This window comes from Pezoporus flaviventris, unplaced genomic scaffold (genome assembly GCF_033815535.1).
Source record: "Pezoporus flaviventris isolate CSIRO_AGI_PZ_B2104156 unplaced genomic scaffold, CSIRO_AGI_Pfla_v1 ptg000116l, whole genome shotgun sequence".
NCBI lineage: Eukaryota > Metazoa > Chordata > Aves > Psittaciformes > Psittacidae > Pezoporus > Pezoporus flaviventris.
Window position 1 is genome coordinate 2977033 of NW_026892664.1, and position 2375 is coordinate 2979407.

Consider the following 2375-nt stretch of genomic DNA (forward strand, 5'->3'; position numbering starts at 1 on the left):
GTGCCATTGCAGGGGAGTTCCCTGCAAGGACCCCTGTGTCCCCTGCTCTCCTGCCCAGGACACCCTGAGAGCTCTGCACCCCCCCCCCCCCATGCCTTCCCATCTCCCCACACCAGCACAACAGCCCCATTCATTGGGCTCCCCAAGAGCTCTTCCTGCTGCAGGCACAGAGCAGCCATCCCACAGCTGGAGCAGCCAGAAAGCTGCTTTCATTCCCCTTCATTCCTGACATGTGAGGACGTATCACAGAGAAGAAGTTGCTGCAGGATCATTTATTTCCCTTAAGTACAATCAGAGACCAGAGTGACACAAAGTCTGTGGGTCACACAGCACGAGTGGCAACTTAATTAGGAAATGAAACCTGACATTTCTATGAACACAACATCATCACAAATTGAAATAGGAAAACAAATGTAAAGCAGGAAAGACAGGCATGGCCTGTCATGACCTACACTGGAAACCCTTTCCAGGGTAAAACAAGCAGCGTATATCTGCTGAAACACATCTGGTCACCAGCTTCCTCACAGCATCCTTCAGCTCCCGGTTCCTCAGGCTGTAGATGAGGGGGTTCACTGCTGGAGGCACCACCGAGTACAGCACTGACACCACCAGATCTAGGGATGGGGAGGAGACGGAGGGGGGCTTCAAGTAAGCAAAGACAGAAGTGTTGACAAAGAGGGAAAGCACGGCCAGGTGAGGGAGGCACATGGAAAAGGCTTTGTGGCGTCCCTGCTCAGAGGGCATCCTCACCACAGCCCTGAAGATCTGCACATAGGACCCCACAATGAAAACAAAACAGCCAACAGTAATCAGGACACCAACCACAAGAAGCCCAACTTCCCTGAGGTAAGAGCGTGAGCAGGAGAGCTTGAGGATGTGGGGGATTTCACAGAAGAACTGCTCCACAGCATTGCCTCGGCACAGGGGCAGTGAAAATGTATTGGCCGTGTGCAGCAGAGCATTGAGAAACCCAGTGCCCCAGGCAGCTGCTGCCATGTGGACACAAGCTCTGCTGCCCAGGAGGGTCCCATAGTGCAGGGGCTTGCAGATGGCCACGTAGCGGTCGTAGGACATGACAGTGAGGAGAGAATACTCTGCTGAGATGAAAAAGAGAACAAAAAAGAGCTGTGCAGCACAGCCTGTGTAGGAGATGGCCCTGGTGCCCCAGAGGGAATTGGCCATGGATTTGGGGACAGTGGTGGAGATGCAGCCCAGGTCCAGCAGGGAGAGGTTGAGGAGGAAGAAGTACATGGGGGTGTGGAGGCGCTGGTCGCAGGCTGTGCTGGTGATGATGAGGCCGTTGCCCAGGAGCGCAGCCAGGGAGATGCCCAGGAAGAGCCAGAAGTGGCAGAGCTGCAGCTCCCGCGTGTGTGAGAATGGCAGGAGCAGGAACTGGGTGATGGAGCTGCTGTTGGACATCTGCTGCCTCTGGGCATGGGGCACCGTCAGAGGAGAAAAAGGCAGTGACAGGTCAGGACAGGAGGGATGTCAGATACAGAAGTTCAGTTTACACATTCACAACTGAGCACATTTTAGCAGGAGAGGAGACGTTCAGCGTCATTGCAAGTGATGTCATTACACTGCTGAGGCTTCTTCCTAGGTACAATCAGAAGATCATTGCATCAGTCCAAAAGTCTCAGTTCTTTGCAGAACCAAGAGAGCTGCAGTGTCCATCAGTCCTCTCCCACTTGCTCTGTGCTCAAACTTGCACTGCCTGTAAGGTGCCTTCACACACAAATTGATCTTAAGAACTCCCACAAACATCTGTCCTGTGCTGAGACCAGGGGAGAACGGTTTCAAAGAGAAGATCACGGAGCTCTCATGGAGAGAAGCAAAGGGCTGTGGGCAGCAGAGCACGGCCAGCAGCCGCCTCCAGTGGCAGACCCCAAGAGAGCTGCCTGAACGCACCCTCCCCAGGGCTGGGCTGCACTTTCCCCCTACTCCCTGCCCATCCATATCTCTGCTGCCTGGAGCTGTCCCTGCCAGGAGCTGCTGCTCTGTGCCCAGCTCTGCTCCCTCTCAGTGCTCCCAGAGCCCATGCCATGGGCTGTGTGCTCAGCTCTGCCCTGCACACCCCTGCCTGTGCAGGGGCTCAGGAGCAGCTCACACAAGCCCTCACAAGACTCTCGGTGCCCCCCCCAAAGCAGAGAAGTAAATTCCCAGCTCCCACTGCCCAACCTGCCCACCAAGAGGGAAAAACATCAAAGCTCAGGATCCTTCCCTATCAGGTAAATGATGCCTCAGTGTCTTTCAGAGGGACCCTCTGAAGAAGTGCTCAGAGTGACGGCAGATTGGAGCAGCGTCACCCACCCAGCACTTCCCTTCTCTGCCAGGGGCTGTTCCCTTCCCCTCAGCTCCCCCTGAGCTCCATGGGG

General features: G+C 55.4%; 1 protein-coding gene across 1 annotated transcript; it reads right to left on the reverse strand.

Annotated features, from left to right (window-relative positions):
• Positions 1–219: 219 nt before the first annotated feature.
• On the reverse strand, positions 220–1419 carry LOC133282207 (olfactory receptor 14A16-like). Its single transcript, XM_061478270.1, has 2 exons — positions 529–1419; positions 220–225 (listed from the first exon to the last, which is right to left on the reverse strand). The coding sequence occupies exons 1-2, from the start codon at positions 1417–1419 to the stop codon at positions 220–222; spliced, it is 897 nt and encodes a 298-aa protein (XP_061334254.1).
• Between the last annotated feature and the right edge of the window lie 956 nt (positions 1420–2375).

Bases quoted from the DNA above. Each gene is read 5' to 3' on its own strand.
- LOC133282207 (XM_061478270.1), bottom strand. From the start codon at position 1,419: ATGTCCAACAGCAGCTCCATCACCCAGTTCCTGCTCCTGCCATTCTCA.